Genomic DNA, 23,741 nt, shown 5'->3' with positions numbered 1-23,741 from the left:
GGCTTGTATTCTCTGGAATTTAGGATGAGAGGGGATGTTATTGAAACATATAAGATTATTAAGGGTTTGGACACGCTAGAGGCAGGAAACATGTTCCCGATGTTTGGGGGAGTCCAGAACCAGTTTAATAATAAGGGGTAAGCCATTTAGAACAGACATGAGGAAACACTTTTTCACACAGAGAGTTGCGAGTCTGTGGAATTCTCAGAGGGCAGTGGAGGCAGGTTTTCTGGATACTTTCAAGAGAGAGCTAGATAGGGCTCTTAAAGATAGCAGAGTCAGGGGATATGGGGAGAAGGCAGGAACAGGGTACTGATTGTGGATGATCAGCTATGATCACATTGAATGGTGGTGCTGGCTCGAAGGGCCGAATGGCCTACTCCTGCACCTAGTGTCTATTGTCTATTGTCAATATGATCATGACTGACCAGCTAAAATCAGTACCCCGTTCCTGCTTTTCCCCCCATATATCTTGATTCCTTTAGCCCTAAAAACTAAATCGAACTCTCTTGAAAACATGCAGTAAATTGGCCTGCACTGCCTTCTATGGCAGAGAATTCCACAGATTCACAACTCTCTGGGTGAAAACATTTTTCCTCATCTCAGTCTATCCCTTATTCTTAAACTGTAACCTCCTGGTTCTGGACTCACCCAACATCGGGAACATGTTTCCTGCATCTAGCCTGTCTAATCCCTTAACAATTTTATATGTTTCTATAAGATGCCCTCTCATCCTTCGAAATTCCAGAGTATACAAGCCCAGTTGACCCGTCTTCTTTCATCATATGTCAGTCACGCCATCCCGGTCCTCATCATCTTATGTCATAGAAACATAGAAAATGGGTGCAGGAGGAGGGCCATTCGGCCCTTCGAGCCTGCACCGCCATTCAATATGATCATGGCTGATCATCCAACTCAGTATCCCATCCCTGCCTTCTCCCCATACCCACTGATCCCTTTAGCCACAAGGGCCACATCTAACTCCCTCTTAAATATAGCCAATGAACTGTGGCCTCAACTACCTTCTGTGGCAGAGAATTCCACAGATTCACCACTCTCTGTGTAAAAAATGATTTTCTCATCTCGGTCCTAAAAGACTTCCCTCTTATCCTTAAAGGAAAGATGTTGCCAAGCTGGTAAGAGTACAGAGAAGATTTAATGAGGATGTTGCAAGGACTAGGGGTTCTGAGCTATAGGGAGAGGTTGAGCAGGCTGGGACTCTATTCCTTGAAGCGCAGGAGGATGATGGCTGATTTTATAGAGGTGTATAAAATCATGAGAGAAATAGATCAGGTAGATGCACAGAGTCTCTTGCCCAGAGTAGGGGAATCGAGGACCAGAGGGCATAGGTTTAAGGTGAAGGGGAAAAGATTGAATAGGTATCTAAGGGTTATCTTTTTCACACAAAGGGTGGTGGGTGTATGGAACAAGCTGCCAGAGGAGGTAGATGAGGCTGGGACTATCCCAATGTTTAAGATACAGTTGGGCAAGTATGTACATGGATGGGACAGGTTTGGAGGGATATGGACCGAACGCAGGCAGGTGAGACTAGTGTATCTGGGACATGGTTTGGGCAAGTAGGGCCTGTTTCCGGGCCTGTTTCTATGGCTCTATCTCACGCTGATTTCTCAGTGTTGCTCCTTTAGCAGCATCAAGACAAGCAACGACAGCAAGTTCAGGTTGACAACGCACAGACAGATTACAAGGATGTTTAAATCAGACAGCTATTTCGTTCTGCCTAATGATGTAATACATAACAGTGCCATTAGCAGAAACTTACTGATAAATGAACGATGCACTCTGAACACCAGCCTTAACATTTCACAGATTCACCAGCACTTTGACATGCATCAACATTAGAGAGGTGTCAGCACCAAAGCTGCTGTATCACTGTGTCATATGCTGGATCATAGTGTAACAAGCCATCGCCCGAACAGGGAATGATCTATTGCCTTGTGACCCGTTACTGGATGTGGCCTTTGGAACAAGGCGCTAAAAAGTGTGTCGCCTAGGTATCTGCAACCTTCTCCTTGCGTATGGCGTGCGTGCACAGCCTAAAGTTGTAGATCAAGGGTGGACATCCAGGCCAGGGCACCATCAGTTACTAGGTCCACACTATTATATCCTAAAATGTGATTTAGTAAAGAATCCAAAAGTCGTGTACAAAGGTTGTTTTTAAGAAGACATTACAAGTTTGGTGTACGTGCGAGTTTGATGCACTCTAACATAAAGTCATTGTTGCTGCTGTTGAACGAGGTTGTTGACTCGCGGGCTTGAGCTAAGTTTCTGCTGTTGTTGTAGGACACACCCCTTTAAATGATGACATTCTCTTCAGGCCAAAACGCAGTCACGTGACCGTTCCAGTTCTGGTGACGAGGGTTCGATCAGTAAGTGGCTTGACCACCAGGTGGCGCCACAATTTGCTTTATAAATGTTGCAATTCAATGGATTCCAATGTTCACCAATGAAGCCAAACAGATTAGATGATATTATACATGAATACAATCAAGTCAAACTCAAAGTCAATAAGGCTAGGGTGGTGTTTAATATGCTTGGGAAGATCTGGAGACTCAAAACACTTCTCAATCATCAACATAATACACATCTATAACTCAAATGTGAAACCGGTGATGCTGTATGGATCAGATACATGGAAAACAACAAAACACACTTGCTGCAAACAGGCTGCAAACATTCATTAACATCTGCCTTGGGAGAATACTTAACATCTGGTGGAGAGACAAGTTAAGCAATGTGGACCTGTGGAAAAGAACAAGCCAGGAGCTCATTGACTAACAAATTTGAAGGAGAAAATGGAGTTGGATTGGACGCACCCTCAGGAAATCTGCCACAAACATCACCCGGCAAGCTTTGAAATGGAACCCCCAAGGAAAAGGGAAAAGAGGTCGCTCCAGTAACAGCTGGAGAAAAGGTGTCAAGTCTGAGAGTGGGCTCAACTGGGGAGGTCTCGAAAGAACTGCCAACAGCCGAGTGAGGTGGAGGACATTTGTCAAGGGCCTGTGCTCCCTAGAGGAGCAAAGGGCTTAAGAAGAAGAAGAAGAAGAAGAAGAATCTTTGCACGGTGGCCCATCATGAATAGCAATTACCTCCACATTTACCGGCAAGATGTTTCGTGAAAATAACCAGGAGCAATTGGAACGCTGTGGGCAGCGGTAGAGTTGCTGCCTTACACCGCCAGAGGCCCGGGTTCGATACTGACTACGGGCGCTGTCTGTACGGAGTTGGTACGTTCTCCCCGTGACCCGCGTGGGTTTTCTCCGGGATCTCCAGTTTCCTCCCAGGTTTGTAGGTTGATTGGCTTGTTATGAATGTGAATTGTCCACGGCGTGTGTAGGATAATGTTAGTGTGCGGGGATCACTGGTCGGCGTGGACTCGGTTGGACATAGCTGAGACAGGGGTCCTAGTACTCTAAGAGGTACTCTAGGTACTCTCCTAGAGTATCACGCAGAGCCAGATGACCTCCATTACCTGCTTAAACTTTGAAGCCTACATTACTAATCTAAGATCGACCAAGCAAACAGTGGTGGGTGTATGGAACGAGCTGCCAGAGAAGGCAGTTGAGGCTGGGACTATCCCAACGTTTAAGAAACCGTCAGACAGGTACATGGATAGGGCAGGTTTGGAGGGATATAGACCAAACGCAGGCAGGTGGGACTAGTGTAGCTGGGACATGTTGGCTGGTGCGGGCATGTTGGTCTGAAGGGCCTGTTATCACACTGTATCGCTATGATACAGAGGAGATTTGCTAGAGATACACACTATTACAGATCAACAATGGTTAGAAACATAGAAACATAGAAAATAGGTGCAGGAGGAGGCCATTCAGCCCCACGAGTCATCACCGCCATTCATTGTGATCATGGCTGATCGTCCCCTATCAATAACCCATGCCTGCCTTCTCCCCATATTCTTTGACTCTACTAGCCCCTACAGCTCTATCTAACTCTCTCTTAAATCCATCCAGTGACTTGTCCTCCACTGCCCTCTGTGGCAGGAAATTCCATAAATTCACAACTCTCTGGGTGAAGTTTTTTCTCAACTCAGTCTTAAATGACCTCCCCTTTATTCTAAGACTGTGGCCCCTGGTTCTGGACTCGCCCAACATTGGGGACATCTAGCTTGTCCAGTCCTTTTATAATTTTATATGGTTCTATAAGACCTCCCCTCATCCTTCTAAACTCCAGTGAATACAAGCCTAGTCTTTTCAATCTTTCCTCATATGACAGTCCCGCCATCCCAGGGATCAATCTCTTGAACCTATGCTGCACTACCCTCAATCACAAGGATGTCCTTCCTCAAATTAGGAGACCAAAACTGAACACAATAGTTTTGAAGCTCTCTAATGTCAAATAGCCCTCCCATTCCCTCATTCTCTAACCCTCCCCCACCTTAGTCATCTTGCTAGTTTCACTGTTTGCATCCCTTCATTATCACCTCTTCCACAACCACCAATGGACCATTGTGGGCTCCACCTTTGTTGAGTCATCGGTGTGCCAGCTGTCATTTGTTCTGTACTTTTCCATGCCTCTAGTTTTCCTCTCTCCTGACTCTCAGTCTGAGGAAGGATCTCGACACGAAACTTCACCTATTCTTTTTCTCCAGAGATGCTGCCTGACCCGTTGAGTTACTCCTACACTCTGAGTCTTTTTTGCGAGCCAACATCAGTGGTTCCTTGTGTCAATGTTTACCCATTAGTTAATGGAACAAGAGAGAAGATAAGACACAAAATGCTGGAGTAACTCAGCGCGATAGGCAGCATCTCTGGAGAGAAGGAATGGGTGACATTTCGGGATGAGACCCTTCTTCAGACTGAAGTAGGGTCTCGCCCCGAAACATCACCCATTCCTTCGCTCCAGAGATGCTGCCTGTCCCGCTGAGTTAAGGGCCTGTCCCGCTAGCATGCGATTGCATGCGTCTAGCGTGACCAAACGTGGTCACTTGAGGCGTACGGCCTCGCGGGGCCGGTCCCACTTCCAACCACGGAACCGTCTGGAGTTGTGCGGGACTGGTCCCGACATAATACTCACCAATCAGCTGGGCAGGAGGTGGGCTGACTGAATTTGGACGCCGGGCGGTTACGTCATCACGAAACGGCCCGCCGGGCGGTGATGTCATCGCGCAACGCCACGCGCTAGGCGTACGGCGTCAAGACGCTACGTATGGTGTTGAGACGCTGCGTACGCCATCAATACGCTGCGTACGGCCTTAATGTGGCTGCAGGCCGGCAGGCCGTTGCCACGCGGAATTTTTGGACAGTGTCAGTTTTTCGGAGCCCCGGGCGATGTCGGGAACAGCCCCACACAACTCCATACGGCTCCGGCGATCGAAGTGGGACCGGCCCCGCGAGGCCGTACGGCACAAGCGACCACGTTAGGTCGCGCTCGCCGCATGGAGTCGCATGCTGGTGCGACAGGCCCTTTACTCTGGCATTTTGTACCTACCTTCCCTTATCTTAGGGAAGAGCCTATTATTTACCATAACTAGGCACATCACCGGCAGATGTTATCTACTGGGCAAATGGCCATAACGATTCACCATTAACATAGTAGTCAATCACAAACTCCCACTGCCAGCTTATTAACCGAGTCGATTATTTTGGGCAGTTCATCAACATGTGCTTTTCCTCTACTTACCCATTTCTAAAGCTTTGCTGATTTCAGACAAGCAGGGTCATTATGCAGTTTGCAATGAGCGGATTGCACCTCGTTAATGAGCAATTACTTTTGTTATACGATACAGGAAGTGATTGCTAAATGTTAGGAGATGCAATGGTTGACTGGAGACATTGTCCTTTTCGCTAAATACGAAGGCCAGTTTGCATCTTAATTTCACAGGCAAATCGCATTAACTGCAACGGTTTTCGCAATAAAATGGTGGCAAATGCGCATTGTTGTTTAAGGAAAAATAACGTGAGGTTGATACACGTTCAACATTGACTGTGTTTCGTGGAGCAAGGAACTGCAGGTGTTTAAGAAGGAACTGCAGATGCTGGAAAATCGAAGGTACACAAAAATGCTGGAGAAACTCAGCGGGTGCAGCAGCATCTATAGATGCTGCTGCACCCGCAGAGTTTCTCCAGCATTTTTGAGTACCAGGGAACTGCAGGTGCTGGTTTACACCGAAGATAGACACAAAATGCCGGAGTAACTCAGCGGGTGCAGCAGCATCTATGGACAGAAGGAATGGATGTTGGAGGAGGTGTGAGTGGACCTCTGCCTAACCTGAAAAGACTGTTGGGATCCTTGGACGGAGCCAAGGGACTGCGACACCTGTCCACACACCTCCTCCCTCGTCTCGGTACAAGGATCCCAACAGGCAGAGGTTCACCTGCACCTCATCCAACCTCATCCACTGTCCCTGCTGTTCCAGGTGTGGACTCCACTGATGGACAGAGGGGGGGTGGGGGGAGGGGACAGGTGTTGCTAGGACGACGGTAATGGTTTGGATGTAGCTTTTTTTTTTTTTTGACGGGGTATGCGTTTAAAATCTATCCCCTGCACGGAGAACCCGACCTTTTCCCTGCCGGGTCTCTGTTGTCGTTGGGGCCGAGCACCGTGGAGCGGCCTCCAGCAGGAACGACCTGGGGCTCCAGTCGCAAAGCCTGCGGACCTACTCACCATCGCGGAGCTGGCCGAGTTCGGAGCGGGAGGAGCGGTGGTGGCGCGCTGCTGCGACCCGACCCCGGGGATTCGGAGGCTACAACCGCAGGTCTGGTGGACAGTGACACCAGGAGCCCGCGGGTCCCTGCTGGGAGACCGCTTTTCGGGGCTTCCGCAACGGCGACTTCACCCGCCCGAGTTGCGGGGTTGAAGAGTGCCTGGAGCGGGGCCTTACATCACCGCCCGTCGCGGCTTGGAATGGCCGCGGGACTTTGCTAGCACCCACCGGGGGCTCCAACACCAAGACCCGGAGCGTGGCCTTGCATCACCCGGCGCGGCGTTAATGGCCGCGGGACAATTGCCATCGCCCACCGGGGGCTTTGACTCTGACATCGGGGGGCGGGGGGGGGAATGGGGAGTGCAGGGGAGAGATAAGTCTTTGCCTTCCATCACAGCGAGGAGGAGATGCGCTGTGATGGATGTCTGTGTAAATTGTGTTGTGTCTTGGGTCTTTCTTGTGTGTATGACTGCAGAAACAACATTTCATTTGAACCTCAATGGGGTTCAAATGACAAATAAATAAAATTGTATTGTATTGATATGTGAAGAAATAGGCCATTCGGCCCATCAAGTCTACTCCGCCATCAATCATGGCTGATCTATTGCACCCTCCTAACCCCATTCTCCTGCTTTCTCCCCATAACCCTCTGACACACGTACTTAATCAAGAATCTATCTATCTCTGCCTTCAAAATATCCACAGGCACGTGGCGACTCTTTGTGTACGGTGCAGGAGAAGTCTACTATTGCACCACAAATCGTTGCCCTTTTATACGTATCTATGATTGTGCTTACCTAATACTGTGGTGTTGCCAAACAAAGAATCTCATTGTACCTAGGTACATGTGACAATGAAGTATCATCCACATCACAACCCACTCTGAGAAGACGAGCTGCTTAAGAAGCTAGTCCTCCACTTGAAGGACTTAAGGGCCTGTCCCACTTGCATGCGATTGCGTGCGTTTGGCGCGACCAAACGGAAGCGGAGTTCACGTGAAGTTCGCGCTAAGTATGCGCTAAGTTCGGGTGTGACATCATTTGCGTCGTGCTTACCAATCAGCTGGGCAGGAGGCGGGCCGATTCAATTTGGACGTCGCACGGCGTCGGGCGGAGACGTCATCGCGCAACGACACGCGGTCGCGTAATTTGCGAGCCAAGGTCGCGTAAGTGGGACAGGCCCTTTAAATAGCAGCGTTGTCTATTGAGGCAAACGGTATGTGCCTGTCCCACTTAGACGATTTTTTGGGTGACTGTCGCAAACATTTTCGACATGGTGAAATTCGGCGGCAGTGGCGGCTATTTTTGTTGTCGTAGGTTGTCGCCAAGGGTCATAGGTGAATTCCATAACAACTAAACCCTGCCAGTCACGGAAAGAGTCGCCTAAGTGGGACAGGCCTGTTAGTGTTTACCCTCATTGAAGCACCACTACATTGTTGTCAATATATTGCCGTCTATTTTATCCGATTGTCATTCAAAAACCCACTGGTTGCTATTGAGGGAGCGGGGCATACGTTCACAAGGTTAATTCCTGAGATGGCGGGACTATCATATGTTGAAAGAATGGAGCGACTGGGCATGTACACACTTTAGAAGGATGAGAGGGTATCTTATTGAAACATATAAGATTATTAAGGGATTGGACACGTTAGAGGCAGGAAACATGGTCCCGATGTTGGGGGAATCCAGAACCAGGGGCCACAGTTTAAGAATACAGGTGCACAACCTTTTATCCGAAAGCCTTGGGACCAGACACTTGTCGGATTTCGGACATTTTCAGATTTCCGAATGGAAGATTTTTAGCGTAGATTAGGTAGGTAGTGCGAGCGGCTTGAAAAGTCTGGAGCTGCTGCCTCCTCCCCGGAGACCGGGGAATCATTGTAAATCATTGCATAAATGTTAGTCAGTTAGTTTGGAGGGATTTTATGTGGTGGTGGTGGGGTGGATGGGTGGGTGAAGGGGGAAACTTTAATTCTTAGTCCCCTACCTGGTCGGCGACTCCCAACATCGCGGAGCTGGGGGCTCTGTCCGGCCACGGGCGGCGCCGGTTGTAGCTCCGACCCCCGCAACTCGATCCCTGGCTGCGAGGCGCTCCAAATCCAGCGCCGCCCGCGGTCGGATGCCCGCAGTCCCAGCTCCGCGAATGTTGGGAGAAGGCGGCCTCAGCGCCCTGGAGCTTACCGCACAGCGACCCGGTAAGGCATTGCCCGCTCCCCGCTGGTATCCCAGCGCTGCGACGCCGCCGACTCCCAACATTTGCGGAGCTGGGGCTGCAGGCGGCGCTGGATTTGGAGCGCCTCGCAGCCAGGGGTAGAGTTGCCGGGGTCGGAGCTACAACCGGCGCCGCCCGCGGCCGGACGACCACAGCCCCAGCTGGGAGTTGGCGGCCACAGCGCTGCGGAGCTTACTGCACGGCGACCCGGTAAGGCATTGACCGCTCCCCGCCTCTCCGACCAGGTAGGGGACTAAGAATTAAAGTTTACCCCTTCAACCCCCCCTTCACATAAAAGCCCTCCAAACTAACTGACTAACATTTAAGCAATGATTTACAGATGTTTAAGTGTCTCCCCGGTCTCCGGGGAGGAGGCAGCCGCTACAGTAGTACAGACCTGGGTTGACCGTGGGTCGTTTCGGGTCAAGTTTGGCACCAAACGCGAGCTTTGGTGTGCAGACGACATCCTGGAAAAAATGGCCGGTTTTCGGAGTTTTTCGGTTTCCGGAACACCGGATAAACGGTTGTGCACCTGTAATGGGTTAGCCATTTAGAACAGAGATGAGGAAGAACAAGGAGGACCTGGGGCGGATATCTTGTAAAGCCCCTGTCCCACGATGCGAGTTCACCCAAGAGCTCTCCTGAGAAAAAAAAATCAAACACGTGGTAAGTACTTAGAATGTCCGTAGCGGGTACGTAGGACCTCCTGGATGTCCCATAGCGGCTTGTAATGCTAACGGCAGGTACTCGGGAAACACGGTAATAATGGCAAGTACTCGGGAAACTCTTGGACAATTTTCACAGTGTTGAAAAAACTTCACGAGTTACCGCGTATCCCGAGTACCTGCCGTTAGCATTACAAGCCGCTACGGGACATCCAGGAGGTCCTAAGTACCCGCTACTTACTTACCATGGGTTTGATTTTTTTTTTTAAACTGGGGAGAGCTCTTGGGTGAACTGGCATCGTGGGCTTCACTTCGTAAGCACCCTTTACGTAGCAACTATTTGCATACCTTGTGTGTGCAAGCAACGAATTTCACTATGACCTCACATGTGACAATACAGTATTAATTCATTCATTCATGGGATCTCGCGTAACATTTCCAGTAACAGGGGAGTCTAGACACAGAGAGCAAGCAGCCTCAGAACAATAGGACATACCTTTAATGGAGTTGAGGAGTAATTTGTTTAGCCAGAGGGTGGCGAATCTATGGTATGCATTGCCACAGATGGCTGCGGTGGCCAAGACATTGGGTATTTTACAGTGATGATTGACAGGTTCTTGAATCGTAAGGATGTCAAAAGTTATGGGGAGAAGGCAGGAAAATGGAGTTTTGAGGGAAAAATAGATCATCGAATGATGGAGAAGACTCGAAGGGCTGAATGGCCTAATTCTGATCCTATTTAGTTTAAAGATACAGCACAGAAACAGGCCCTTCGGCACACCAAGTCCACGCCAACCAGTGATCCCAGCACTTTAACACTATTCTACACACGCTAGGGACTATTTACAATTATACCAAGCCAATTAACCTACAAACCTGTACATCTTTGGAGTGCGGGAGGAAAAGGAGATCCCGGGGAAAACCCACGCAGGTCACAGGGGGAAACGTACAAACTCCATACAGAAAGCACCCGTAATCAGTATCGAACCCGGGTCTCGGGCGCTGTAAGGCAGCAACTCTACCACTGCGTCACCGTGCCACCCTAAAGTCCTATGTCTTATGGTCCTATAGACCACAAAGTGCTGCAGTAACTCAGTGGGTCAAGCAGCATCTCTGGTGGACATGGATTAGTGAATATTTTCTCAGTATCAGTAGATTGGCACCATTTGAGGACTCCGTGGATTGTCACCTTGTCGCGGTGGAGAAGCTTGTATGGACCTGAGATCCTGAGAGTGATGCGGTCTGGAGCTACGCTCCTGGTAGGGCCACCCATGGCGGTAAGGTCGAGGGGGAGGTCTCTGACAAAGAGCAATCCAACCAAGACCTCAACGGTGGAACAGGCGGAGGACGATGGCTGACCTTAGTGGAGCGTCACAACGGCTGGGAAGGCGGATGAAGGCTGCAGCAGAAAAGGGTCTCCGGTCGTCTTGGACTCCATGCCAATGGATCCTGACCCAGATCTGTCAAGGACCGTGTGGTGGCTGTCTGTGCACCAGTCTCACCACATTAAGATAAGATAAGATAAGATAAGATAAGATAAGATAAGATACATTTATTGTCATTTGGACCCCTTGAGGTCCAAACGAAATGCCGTTTCTGCAGCCATACATACAAACACATAGACCCAAGACACAACATAATTTACATAAACATCCATCACATTGCTGTGATGGAAGGCCAAATAAACTTATTTCTCCACTGCACTCTCCCCCCCCCCCCCCCCCGATGTCAGAGTCAAAGTCAAAGCCCCCGGCTGGCGATGGCAATTGTCCCGCGGCCATTAAAGCCACGCCGGGTGGTGCGAGGTCGCACACCGGGTCTTGGTGTTAGAGCCCCCGGCGTGCGCTCGCAGAGTCCCGCGGCCATTCCAAGCCGCGCGGGGCAGTGATGTAGGCCCCGCTCCAGGAGCTCTTCGACCCCGCAACTCGGGCGGGGGAAGTCGCCGTTGCGAGAGCCCTGAAAAGCGGTCTCCCTCCAGGGAGCCGCGGGCTCCCGGTGCCGCCGTCCACAGACCTGTCGTTGGAGCCTCCGACTCTCCGGTCGGGCCGCAGCAGCAGCAGCAGCAGCAGCAGCGCTCCTCCACCGCTCCACCCGTTCCGGACTCGGCCAGCCCCGCGACGGCGACGGTGAGTTGTAGCACCAGAGTCCCCGGCTTCTTCCTGTTGGAGGCCGCTCCTCGTTGCTGCCCCAACGACAACGGAAACCCGATGAGAAAAGGTCGGGTCTCCCGTGCAGGGAGAGATTTAAAAAGTTACCCCCCCACCCCCACACCCCACCCCCCCACACACACACCCCAACAAAAAATACAAAAACTACATTAAAACACAGACAGAAAAATAATAAAACGCGGACAGACTGCAGAGGCCGCTGCTGGCCAGAGCCGCGCCGCCCACCACATTAAACAAAGTCCCGCACTTGTGTCCTCCATGAGAGGACAGTCATACTCGTTTCGAGTGACCACTGATGAGTTGACTGAATTGGCCAATTTGACAACTGTTGTATTGAAAGGAAAAGTCAATCCATTAACCTTTGTGTGTGACGGTTTCCATCGGTGATGAAACAAATTACAGAGCGGAGGTGCAGAGCCTGGCGGACTGGTGCGCACGTAACAACTTGTCACTAAACACCTCCAAGACCAAGGAGCTGATTATTGACTTCAGGTCACATAATGGAGAATACGCCCCAATCTCCATCTACGGGGACAGTGTGGAGAGAGTGCCCAGCTTTAAGTTTCTGGGCACTCACATTTCAGAGGACCTCACATGGTCCACCAACACCGCTGCGCTGGTCAAGAAGGCACAGCAACGACTGTTCTTCCTGAGGACATTAAAAAAGACTGGTCTGCCCCAACAGCTGCTGACAACCTTCTACCACTGCACCACAGAGAGCATATTAACGTATGGCATCTCTGTGTGGTATCTCAGCTGCACGGAGGCGGAGAGGAGAGCTCTTCAGCGCGTCGTCCACAGAGCGCAGAGGATTATTGGGACACAGCTACCAGCCTTGGAGGGCATCTACCACACACGGTGCCTCAGGAAGGCCGTCAGCATCCATAAAGACTCCTCACACCCTTGTAATGGACTGTTCGAACTACTTCCCTCCGGCAGACGTTACAAGGCCTTCTACGCCCGAACCTCCAGACTCAGGAACAGCTTCATTCCCAGAGCTATAGCGGCTCTGAACCGGCCCTGCTGAGTGCCCCCCACCCCCCCTGGACTGTCTCCCTCAGATGGTCACGTCGCACAGTTTATTTATTTATTTTATTTTTTTGACATCGGTTGGAAGCTGCATACTAAATCTCGTTGCACTGATGTGCAATGACAATAAAATATATTATTATTATTATTATTATTTTTTTTATTATTATTATTATTATTAGTCAAACAACTGTTAATATTTTTAGACTTTGGACTTTAGAGATGCAACATGAAAACGGGACCTTCGAGCCACCGAGTCGGTACCGACAGGCGATCACCCTGTACACTAGCGTTATCCTACACACTAGAGAAAATTTACATTCAACCAAAAATAATTAACCTACAAACTAGTACGACTTTGGAGTGTGGGAGAAAACCAGAGCACCCGGCGAAAACCCACGTGGTCACAGGCAAAAAGGTACAAACTCCATATAGCCACCACCCATAGTCAGGATCGAACCTGGGTCTCTGGAGCAGGAAGGCAGCAACTCTACCGCTGTGGCATTGGGCTGTCACTGTTCATTGTATGGAGCTCAATTGCTCAGCGATTCTCCTTAATTCTAGCTGGTGTACATGGGATCATTAAGGAGATAATTTGTATTAAGTAGGACAGCATTTATTTAATCAGTGATTTCTTTCAGTTCCGTTGCAGGCTATTAATCAAAGATTTATCCTGCAAATCAGGGTCCAAGATCATCGACATTCTCCAGTAATCTTTGATTTGCTACTCTCTGACGAGCAGTTAAATTCGACACATGACAGGATGTACAGGACTACAGGCGCTACTGAAGAGATAATGAGGAATGTGAATGTCGGGGGAATATCAGTAATGAGGAAAGGCTGTGTTTGTCTTCTTTAGAAATGGGAAACTGAATGAAGTTTTCAATGAGTCATGCGGCGTGGAAACAGGCCCTTCGGCCCAACTTGCCCACACTGACCAGCGTATCTCATCTACACCAGTCCCACCTGCCTGCGTTTGTCCCATATCCCGCTAAACCTGTCCTATCCATGTGCCTGTCTAAATGTTTCTCAAATGTTGGGATAGCCCCTTGTGATGTATTAATTAATGAGTGAGTTAAACAGAATGGACACAAAGAACCTATGTCCGATAATGCTGACGCAAATAGTCAGGTGTTGTGACTTTGCAGTTATTGATAGAAGGATTAGAGGGAAGATAAATAGAACTTATTTTCGCCGAAGGTGTAGGAATGAGGGTCTGAAGAAGCATCGCGACCCGAAATGTCACATATTCCTTTTCCCCAGAGGTCTGAGGAGGGGTCTCAACCCGAAACGTCACCTACTCCTTTTCACCAAAGATGCTGCCTGACCCAATGAGTTACTCCAGCATTTTGTCTCTATCGTCACCCACAGGATGATGACCTCTGGTATTTAAGGAACTGCAGATGCTGGAAAATCGAAGGTTGACAAAAGTGCTGGAGAAACTCAGCGGGTGCAGCAGCATCTATGGAGCGAAGGGAGTAGGTGACGTTTCGGGTTGAGACCCCTCTTCAGACTGATTGAGGGTGGGGGGGTGGGGAGAAGAAAGGAGAAAGAAGAGGAGGAGCCCGAGGGCTGAGGGAGAGCTGAGAAGGGGAGGAGACAGCAAGGGCTACCGGAAATTGGCGAATTCAATGTTCATGCCACTAGGGTGCAGACTGCCCAAGCGGAATATGAGGTGCTGTTCTTCCAATTTCTGGTGGTGCTCACTCTGGCCATGGAGGAGGCCCAGGACAGAGAGGTCGGATTCGTAATGGGAGGGGGAGTTGAAGTGCCGAGCCACTGGGAGGTCAGGTTGGTTAATGCGGACCGAGCGGAGGTGTTCGGCGAAACGATCGCCAAGCCTGCGCTTGGTCTCACCTCAGGTATTCACTGGTTTAAAGAGAAACTCTCAACACACTCACAACTACATTGTTACAGACTAAAAGCTAGAAATGGGATTAAGAGGATAACCTTTTTTGTGTTGTGGGTTTTTACAACTTATATTAATCCTGGGAGATAATAGTTATCAGGATAACCACACCACTATTTGATGCATTATTTGACGTGCCACATATTAGTTTCAATGGGAGAAAATAAACTGTACACGTTGGGAGATCATGTTGCGGTTGTATAAGACGTATTGTGTTCAGCTGTGGGCTCTATGCTATAGGAAAGATATTGTTAAGGTGGAAAGAGTACAGAGAAGATTTACGAGGATGTTGCCAGGACTCGAAGGTCTGAGTTACAGCGAGAGGTTGAGTAGGCTGGGACTCTATTCCTTGGAGCGCAGGAGGATGAGGGGTGATCTTACAGAGGTGTATAAAACCAGGAGAATAATAGCTTGGGTAGACGCACAGAGTCTCTTGCCCAGAGTAGGTGAATCGAGGAGCAGAGGACATAGGTGAAGGGGAAAAGAATCTGATGGGTTCCAACTGTCCTAACTTATAGGGTTGTACTGTGGTGCAGCAGTAGAGTTGCTGCTTCACAACTCCACAGTTGAATCCTGTCTCGGGTTCAATCCCGACTCTGGGCATTGTCTGTGTGGAGTTTGCATGCTCTCCCATGCGAGTTTTGTCCGGGTGATCTGGTTTCCTCTCATGCTCCAAAGATGTACAGGTTTGTAGGTTAATTGGCTTCTGTAAATGGTGGCCGATTGGGAAAAGGGGAGATGCAACGAGACCTGGGTGTCATTAAAAGTAGGCATGCAGGTGCAGCAGGCAGTGAAGAAAGCGAATGGTATGTTAGAATTCATAACAAAAGGATTTGAGTATAGGAGCAGGGAGGTTCTACTGCAGTTGTACAGGGTCTTGGTGGGACCACACCTGGAGTATTGCGTACAGTTTTGGTCTCCTAATCTGAGAAAAGACATTCTTGCCATAGAGGGAGTACAGAGAAGGTTCACCAGACTGATTCCTGGGATGTCAGGACTTTCATATGAAGAAAGACTGGATAGACTCGGCTTGTACTCGCTAGAATTTAGAAGATTGAGGGGGGATCTTATAGAAACGTACAAAATTCTTAAGGGGTTTGACAGGCTAGATGCAGGAAGATTGTTCCCGATGTTGGGGAAGTCCTCAACAAGGTGTCACAGTTTAAGGATAAAGGGGAAATCTTTTAGGACTGAGATGAGAAAAACATTTTTTCACACAGGAAGTGGTGAATCTCTGGAATTCTCTGCCACAGAAGGTAGTTGAGGCCAGTTCATTGGCTATATTTAAAAGGGAGTTAGATCCCTTGTGGCTAAAGGGATCAGGGGGTATGGAGAGAAGGCAGGTACAGGATACTGAGTTGGATGATCAGCCATGATCATATTGAATGGCGGTGCAGGCTCGAAGGGCCGAATGGTCTACTCCTGCACCTATTTTCTATGTTTCTATGCCCCCCAATGTGTAGGGTAGACCTAGTGTTGGTCGGTGTGGACTCAGTTGCCAAAGGGCCTGTTTCCATGCTGTATCTCTAAACCTCACACCAACGTCCACTACATCCTCATCCTGCCTTCTCTGACGAGTCGACAGGATCTTTTAAATCAAAATATCATTTAGTTGGAATATCTATGACTGCTCCAGGGAATTTCTGGCCAGTAAGATGTTGCACAGCTGTGCACATGCACTTTGTTTTGAGCCAGAACCTCACAGGCAAACAGAAGGGAATTTACCTTCTTGCTCTTGTTCGAGAAGTCTGTGTCTGATCAATTTGCTGTTGGACTGCTGAAGGATGACATATACTCTCATTCTTCAAAAATTCAGCTGAATTTTTTGGATGACACAAGTACCAAAATAATTTCAAAATGGCGCCCACTGTGGCATAAATAGCACCAGATGTCACATTGCTGAGGAATTTGGCCCACATTTAGCCAACGTCCACAATAGTTGTAGGCTGCACAGGTGGCGTAGCGGTAGAGTTACTGTCTTCCAGCGACAGAGACCCGGGTTTGATCCCCACTACGGGTGCTGTTTGTGTAGAGTTTGTACCTTCTCACCGTGACCTGCGTGGGTTTATTCCTAGATATCCGGCTTCCTCCCACACTCCAAAGACGTACAGATTTGTAGCTTAATTGGCTTGGTATGAATGTAAAATTGTCCCTAGCGTGTGTAGGACAGTGTTAACGTGCGGGTATCACCGGTGGGCGCGGACTTGGTGGGCCGCAGGGCATGTTTCCGCGCTGTATCTCTAAACTAAATCAGAATTATACGTTATGCACAGTGCATGGATCATGATGTCATTTGGTACACATTGCTCATCACGACTGCTGTTTTCTTAAGTTCATAAGTTGTTAAGAGCAGAATTAGGCCATTCGGCCCATCAATTCAACCGTTCGATTCAATGCACGAACGTTAGGTCCACCCTGAATAAGTTAGGTCTTTATTCTCTGGAGCGCAGAAGGTTAAGGGGGGACTTGATAGAGGTCTTTAAAATGATGAGAGGGATAGACAGAGTTGATGTGGACAGGCTTTTCCCTTTGAGAATAGGGAAGATTCAAACAAGAGGACATGACTTCAGAATTAAGGGACAGAAGTTTAGGGGTAACATGAGGGGGAACTTCTTTACTCAGAGAGTGGTAGCTGTGTGGAATGAGCTCCCAGTGGAAGTGGTGGAGGCAGGTTCATTGGTATCATTTAAAAATAAATTGGATAGGCATATGGATGAGAAGGGAATGGAGGGTTATGGTATGAGTGCAGGCAGGTGGGACTAAGGGAAAAAAAGTTGTTCGGCACGGACTTGTAGGGCCGAGATGGCCTGTTTCCGTGCTGTAATTGTGTATATGGTTATATGGTTGTCAAGAGACACTCAGGGCAAGACAAATCCTGAAATTTTCCAGTAAGAGATGCTATGCCAGATTCTGATTCAAAATTGCAGCCATGGTGAAAACGTATGTCCTCCCACACGGAATGCTGGCAGGCATTTGTCCAGTGACACATGAAGTTTATTCACTTGAATTCAGAACCTGGCAGCCTGTGAAGATGAGTCCAGGCCTAAATAAAGATACAAAGGACAAAGGTTCCTTCCTCGATGGGTCAGTTCATGTCAGGTAACAAGTGATCAAGATTCACGCAGAACCAAGTTTTGTTCTGGGGGGAAACACCGATGTTAGTTTAGTTTTAGTTTAGTTTTAGTTTAGTTCAGAGATACAGCGCGGAAACAGGCCCTTCGGCCCGCCGAGTCCACGCTGACTGGCTATCGCCGCACACAAACTCTATCCTACACACACTAGCAACAATTTACAATTACACCGAGCCAATTAACCTACAAACCTGCACGTCTTTGGAGTGTGGGAGGAAACCGGAGCACCCGGAGAAAACCCACACAGGTCATCACGGGGAGAACCCACACAGGTCAACGATCAGGCAAGCTCAAATTTTGGAAAGGTGGCACAGTAATTTTTTGTTCAGTTTAGTTTAGAAATACAGCGCGGAAACAGGCCCTCGGCCCACCGAATCCCCGGCAACCAGCGATCCCCGCACACTAACCATATCCTACACACACTGGGGACAATTTACATTTTTTAAATATACCAAGCCAATTAACCTACAAACCTGGACGTCTTTGGAGTGTGGGAGGAAACCGGAGATCCCGGAGAAAACGCACGCAGGTCATGGGGAGAACGTACAAACTCCGTACAGACAGCACCCGTCGTCGGGATCGAACCCGGGTCTCAGGCGCTGCAAGCACTGTAAGGCAGCAACTCTACCGCTGCGCCACCGCGCCTGCCAATAAATCTGACTGTCTTTAAAGCATGTGTTACCCGGGACAGCATAGACAAGAGATTTCAAGGTCTGGACCTAAATCTGAACAACATTCCGCTTTTGGGATCAACAAGCTATCTGAATTCCAAGCACATAGCAAAGCTTTCTAAGAGGCAAATTAAAGCAAGCCATTCAACTTTTAAATTATAATCAAAAGTAATTTAATGGATGTCTCCTGCTACTTACCATTTGCTATGGTCTGAGCAGCAAATTCAGATGTGAGGGAAATCAATGCATGAAAGATGAATGAAGTAGATGCTCAATTTTAACTCGGCGCCCATTAAATACATCCTCTATCATCAGGAGCCGATGTGAAGTCGGGCTCAATTTGTTTTGAGAAATAATGTGGTTTATTTGAAATCAGTTTTGATCACTGTCACGTGTACCGAGGTACAGTGAAAAGCTGTTGTTGTATGCTAACCAGTCAGCAGAAAAACAACACATGATTTTTCTTCTTCTTAGGACCCCTTCGGTCATGGCTGACCATGGGTGCTATTCACTATATGAAAGACGCCTGTGCGTGACTTTGTTTAACGTGGGGAGACTGGTTCACAGACAGCCACCCCACGGTCCTTGACAGATCTGGGTCAGGATCCAGTGGCGTGGAGTCCAAGTCCTTTTCTGCTGCAGCCTTCATCCGCCTTCCCAGCCGTTGTGACGCTCCACTAAGGTCAGCCATCGTCCTCCGCCTGTTCCACCGTTGAGGTCTTGGTTGGATTGCTCTTTGTCAGAGACCTCCCCCTCGACCTTACCGCCATGGGTGGCCCTACCAGGAGCATAGCTCCAGACGGCATCGCTCTCAGGATCTCAGGACCACACAAGGTTCTCCACCACGACAAGGTGACAATCCAGGGAGAACACATGATTACAATTGCATACACGATAAGGGAATAACGTTATGGTAAAATTAAGTTAAGGTAAAGGGTTAGCTTATCAAAGTCATGGATTTTCTAGACCTACTGCCTTTTTCCAGCTTCAGCAAGTTTTTTCCACTTTTTATTTTACTGGGCGGCACGGTTGCGCAGCGGTGGAGTTCCTGCCTTACGGCGCCAGAGGCCCAGGTACGATCCTGACCCACGGGTGCTTGTCTGTACGGAATTAGTACATTGTTCTCCCCGTGACCTGCGTGGGTTTTCTCCGGGTGCTCCGGTTTCCTCCCACACTCCAAAGACGTGCAGGTTTGTAGGTTAATTGGCTTCGGTAAATTGTAAATTCTTCCCAGTGTGTGTAGGATAGTGTGGGGGGAAGGGGGGGAGATCGAAGGGCCTGTTACTACGCTGTATCTCTAAAGTAAAGAACTAAACTAGATTCACTTCTCTGTCGTATATCTGCATTGCCACACTGTAAATATTCACGGGTGGCAGATCACTGTTGCTATTCCACAAACCTTTGCAGTGCCCTGAAGCTGACAAATGACACCTTGATTATCTCAGCTGTGGCTTGAATACAGATGGAGTCTCAGGCTAACGTGCACACACTACCTCTCTCTGAATGCAATGTAACAGAGCTAGGCTATCGCCTTTAAACACGCAAGCGGTGCACGGCTTTGGGACTATTTATCTGTCTGTACGCCCCTTTTTGCTGCTCATTCTTCTTATCAGAGTCATCGTCCATCTGGGCAGAATCCATCCAGCATGCAGCATCAATACAAAATCCCACACTGTTGTTTCATGAGTATTAATCCTATAACATGAAGCTCATTTGTATTCACTGAGCGCCTGCCAGCCAGCTTAAGAGCTGTTCAGTTCCACTTCAAACAGGTAAAGAATGCACTGATGAGAACCTTCTGCAGCCACATCAGGAGTTTCTCCTCCTGGAAATTTCACAATTGCACAAGTTATAGGAGTAGAATTAGGCCATTCGGCCCATCGATTCCACTCCGCCATTCAATCATGGCTGATAGAAACATAGAAACAAAGAAAATAGGTGCAGGAGTAGGCCATTCGGCCCTTCGAGCCTGCACCGCCATTCAATATGATCATGGCTGATCATCCAACTCAGTATCCTGTACCTGCCTTCTCTCCATACCCCCTGATCCCTTTAGCCACAAGGGCCACATCTAACTCCCTCTTAAATATAGCCAATGAACTGGCCTCAACTACCTATCTCTGATCTCTGCACCCTGATCACATTTTCCTGCCTTCTCCCCATAGCCCTTGACACCCGTTCTGATCAAGAATTTGTCTATCTCTGCCTTAAAAATATCCACTGACTTGGCCTCCACAGCCCTCTGTGGCAATGAGTTCCACAGATTCCAAAGATGGACAGATGCATTGTTTAGTTTAGTTTAGTTTAGTTTAGTTTAGTTTAGTTGAGAGATACATTGCGGCAACAGGCCCTTCGGCCCACAGAGTCTGCGCAGACCAGCGATCCCACACACACTTAACACTATCTTACACACAAAGGACAATATGCCATTTCTCTGTAGTTCCACAGATTAACTACCCTCTAATTAAATAAGTTCCTCCTCACCTCCTTTCTGAAAGAGCGCCCCTTTAATTCTGAGGCAGTGACCTCTTGGTCCTGGACTCTCCCACCAGTGGAAACATCCTCTCCACATCAACTCTATCTATGCCTTTTGTTTAAGAAGGAACTGCAGATGCTGGAAAATCGAAGGTAGACAAAAGTGCTGGAGAAGGGTTTCGGCCCGAAACGTTGCCTATTTCCTTCGCTCCATAGATGCTGCTGCACCCCGCTGAGTTTCTCCAGCACTTGTGTCTAAAATCTGTGCCTTTCATTATTCTGTAAGTTTCCATGAGTTCCCCCCTCAACCTTCTAAACTCCAGCGAGATGAGGCCCAGTGCTGTCAAACGCTCATCACCGAAAAGCGGAAAGACAGTACAGGATTACAATCGAGCCATTTACAGTGTAGAGGTACATGATAAGGGAACAAAGTCCGATCAAGGATAGTGCCAGGGTCACCAATGAGGTAGATAGTAGTTCAGCACTGCTCTCTGGTTGTGGTAGGATGGTTCAGTTGCCTGATAACAGCTGGGAAGAAACCGTCCCCGAATCTGGAGGTGTGCCATCATTCCTCACCAGCATCACAGTGCATTGACAGCACTGCTGGAGTGTCAGACTGACATAGCTTGCCCACGATTCATGAAGGCAGCTCTTCAACACCTTCTCAAGAGCAATTGGGAATGGGGTCGTGAGCGCTGATGATAGACAGAAAATGTGGAGTAACTCAACATCTCTGGGGAAAAGGCACAGGTTTCGCTGTAATTCAAGTTTGTGAAGGTATCTCAGTGTTTAAAAAAAAGGTGTACCAATAGACAATAGGTGCAGGAGTAGGCCATATGAACCTTCAAGCCAGCACCGCCATTCAATGTGATCGTGGCTGATCATCCACAATCAGTTCCTGCCTTCTCCACATATCTCCTGACTCCGCTATCTTCAAGAGCCCTAGCTAGATCTCTTTTGAAAGTTTCCAGAGAACCTGCCTCCACTGCCCTCTGAGGCAGATAATTCCACAGACTCACAACTCTTTGTGTGAAGTGTTTCCTCATCTCCGTTCTAAATGGCTTACTCCTTATTCTTAAACTGTGGCCCCTGGTTCTGGACTCCCCCAACATCGGGAACATGTCTCCTGCCTCTAGCGTGTCCAAACCCTTAATAATCTTATAGGTTTCAATAAGATCCCCTCTCATGCTTCTAAATTCCAGAGTGTACAAGCCCAGCCGCTCTATTCTCTCAGCATATGACAGTCCCGCCATCCCGGGAATTAACCTTGTAAACCTACGCTGCACTCCCTCAATAGAAACATAGAAAATAGGTGCAGGAGGAGGCCATTCGGCCCTTCAAGCAAGCACCGCCATTTATTGTGATCATGGCTGATCGTTCCCTATCAATAACCCGTGCCTGCCTTCTCCCCATATCCCTTGACTCCACTAGCCCCTAGAGCTCTATCTAACTCTCTCTTAAATCCATCCAGTGACTTGGCCTCCACTGCCCTCTGTGGCAGGGAATTCCATAAATTCACAACTCTCTGGGTGAAAAAGTTTTTTCTCACCTCAGTCTTAAATGACCTACCCTTTACTCTAAGACTGTGGCCCCTGGTTCTGGACTCGCCCAACATTGGAAACATTATTCCTGCATCTAGCTTGTCCAGTCCTTTTATAATTTTACATGTTTCTGTAAGATCTCCCCTCATCCTTCTAAACTCTGAAGTCCCGACCTTAAACATCGCCCGTCCATTCCCTCCACAGATGCTGCCTGACCACGCTGAGCTCCTCCGGCACTTGGTGCTTGGCTCATTCATCTAACCCAGCAGTGAGAGTGAATCAAAGTGTGCCAGGACATTCCTTGTGATCATGGCAATAGCAAGAATGTCCTTCCTCAAAACTGCACAGAATACTCCAGGTGTGGGCTGACTAGGGCCCTGCACAACTGCAGAAGGACTGCAGGGAGCTGCATGGATCAAGAGGCTGCGGGACCAAGAGGCTATCTTGGTGTTGCATGCACCTGGGGTGTATATTCATACCTGCTTTGCAAGTCGGACAGGTTGATCTCTCCGATGTAATGCGTGGCTGAGGAGAGAATGACAATGCGACTATTGTGATCTCTGTTCCCTGTCCTCCTCAGTGGGTCCAGGAGAAGATGGGTCAGCAGGAAGTGTCCTAAATAGTTGACAGCAAAGTGCTCTTCAAACCCGTCCTCTGTGTACCTCTGGGGAACCAGCATCACTGCCGCTGTGGTGGAAAATGCAAGAGAGTTAAGTTCTGGCACATTTAACACACAACAGAGAAACATAGAAAATAGGTGCAAGAGTAGGCCATTCGGCCCTTCGAGCCAGCACCACCATTTGATATGATCATGGCTGATCATCCAGAATCAGTACCCTGTTCCTGCTTTCTCCCCATACCCCTTGATTCCGTTAGCCCGAAGAGCTATATCTAACTCTCTCTTGAATACATCACTACCCCAGGTATTCAGTCTTAAGAATGGTCTCGACCCAAAAATGCCGCCTATTCCTTTTCTCCAGAGATCCTGTATGACCCGATGAGTTACTCCAACTTTCTGTGTCTATCTTCGGTTTAAACTAGCATCTGCAGTTCCTTCCTACACATTTTTCGAGTCTTGTTTTTTGTTTACTGTTCAGGCGTACCGAGGTATAGTGATAAACATTTTTTGTTGCATGCTAACCAGTCAGTGGAAAGACTATACATGATTACAATCTAGCCGTCCACAGTCTAGAGATACAGGATACAGGGTATAACTTTAGGGCAGTAAAGCGGATGAGGGGATATCTTATAGAGGTGTACAG

The 23,741-nt window shown here is 48.5% G+C and overlaps 1 protein-coding gene across 1 annotated transcript in view; it reads right to left on the bottom strand.

The window, feature by feature from the left end:
• The window catches only part of LOC129716284 (dehydrogenase/reductase SDR family member on chromosome X-like), a gene marked incomplete at its 5' end in the record, with an annotated part of 54,244 nt that extends 31,078 nt beyond the window's left edge, over window positions 1-23,166 (bottom strand). Inside the window, one exon of the mRNA XM_055666156.1 lies at window positions 22,959-23,166. Within this exon, the coding sequence (XP_055522131.1) occupies window positions 22,959-23,166 (208 nt within the window). The remainder of the gene's footprint in view (window positions 1-22,958) is intronic.
• Window positions 23,167-23,741: the final 575 nt, after the last annotated feature.

This window comes from Leucoraja erinacea, unplaced genomic scaffold (assembly GCF_028641065.1).
Source record: "Leucoraja erinacea ecotype New England unplaced genomic scaffold, Leri_hhj_1 Leri_201S, whole genome shotgun sequence".
Classification (NCBI taxonomy): Eukaryota; Metazoa; Chordata; class Chondrichthyes; order Rajiformes; family Rajidae; genus Leucoraja; species Leucoraja erinaceus.
This window is presented reverse-complemented; position numbering and strand designations above follow the sequence as displayed.